This window comes from Pygoscelis adeliae, unplaced genomic scaffold (assembly GCF_000699105.1).
Source record: "Pygoscelis adeliae isolate BGI_AS28 unplaced genomic scaffold, ASM69910v1 Scaffold130, whole genome shotgun sequence".
Taxonomy (NCBI): Eukaryota; Metazoa; Chordata; class Aves; order Sphenisciformes; family Spheniscidae; genus Pygoscelis; species Pygoscelis adeliae.
The window spans coordinates 510-1,669 of NW_008824031.1; the positions used below are offsets into that span (position 1 = coordinate 510).

At 58.2% G+C, this 1,160-nt stretch overlaps 1 protein-coding gene across 1 annotated transcript; it reads right to left on the bottom strand.

The window, feature by feature from the left end:
* Positions 1 to 240: 240 nt before the first annotated feature.
* On the bottom strand, positions 241 to 975 carry LOC103920496 (inositol 1,4,5-trisphosphate receptor-interacting protein-like 1; the record flags this gene model as incomplete). The annotated part of the gene is made up of 1 exon (XM_009328246.1): positions 241 to 975. A coding segment is annotated over one exon (735 nt), but the record flags the coding sequence as incomplete, so codon positions are not given.
* Positions 976 to 1,160: the final 185 nt, after the last annotated feature.

Consider the following 1,160-nt stretch of genomic DNA (forward strand, 5'->3'; position numbering starts at 1 on the left):
TCAGCGCATTTACAAGCAGCTTTTAAAGAACAGAGGGATTTATTGGCATCTTTGCCCCGGCTAAAGGTCCCGGAGGGAATGGAGTCTCGTGAAAGAGGGTGGGCAGTCGCTGTCCAGGTGGTAACGCAGTCTCTGTCGCAAGCCTCCTTGCAGCGAGCGGCCTCTCCGGCCACCTCATGCTCTCTCTTTGGCTCGCTCTCTCTTCGGCCACCTCGCACTGCTGGTACCACTGACGTCTGCCTACTCCATGCTCACAAACGTGTCCGAGTTGCCTTGCTGCACCGCCAAGATCAGCTCAATGGAGAGGGGTCTCTCGAAGGCGTTGGTTAGCTTGAGCTTGCAGAAGCGTGTGGAGGGCAGCACCGTTACCTTGCCCGTGGTCATCAGAGGCGCAGCAACGCAGGCTGCTGTCATCAGCTCCTGGAGCCAGAAGGTGGTTTTCTGCACGTTGAGGTACGAGCCGGTGCAGAGGGTTTGTAGGAGGCTGGCTTCCTGACTGCTCATCAGCTCGTCCTCAGGGTGGTGGAGGAAGCAGAGCGTGTCCCCCAGCTGCTGCTCCCCTGTGCACATGCACTCCAGCTCCACACGCAGGCGGGAGCTCCTCACCAGCATCTCCCCTTCGGTGCCCAGCTCGAGGTGGAAGGAGTGCCCGGGGGGTGGCTTCAGGGGCACAAGCAGGCGACAGACAAAGTCTTCTCCACAGGCATTCCAGCCTTCTAGGGAGCCGCCCACCCCGACAGCTGGCTGCAGCCGCGGCATGAAGTCGTCACCGGAGAGGATTCGGCAGACCCCGAGAAGGTCGTTCACCAGCTTTTCCCCCACTGTACGTTTCCTTTGCCTGTTCAGCAGTGGCCACGACGTGTACTCGTCCGGAAACCTCTCCGTATATAATGCCTCTTCCTCCTCCTCCTCCTCCTCCTTCTCCTCCTCCTCCTTCTCCTCCTCCTTCTCCTCCTCCTTCTCCTTCTCCTTCTCCTTCTCCTTCTCCTTCTCCTTCTCCTTCTCCTTCTCCTTCTCCTTCTCCTTCTCCTTCTCCTTCTCCTTCTCCTTCTCCTTCTCCTTCTCCTTCTCCTTCTCCTTCTCCTTCTCCTCCTTCTCCTTCTCCTTCTCCTTCTCCTTCTCCTTCTCCTTCTCCTTCTCCTTCTCCTTCTCCTTCTCCA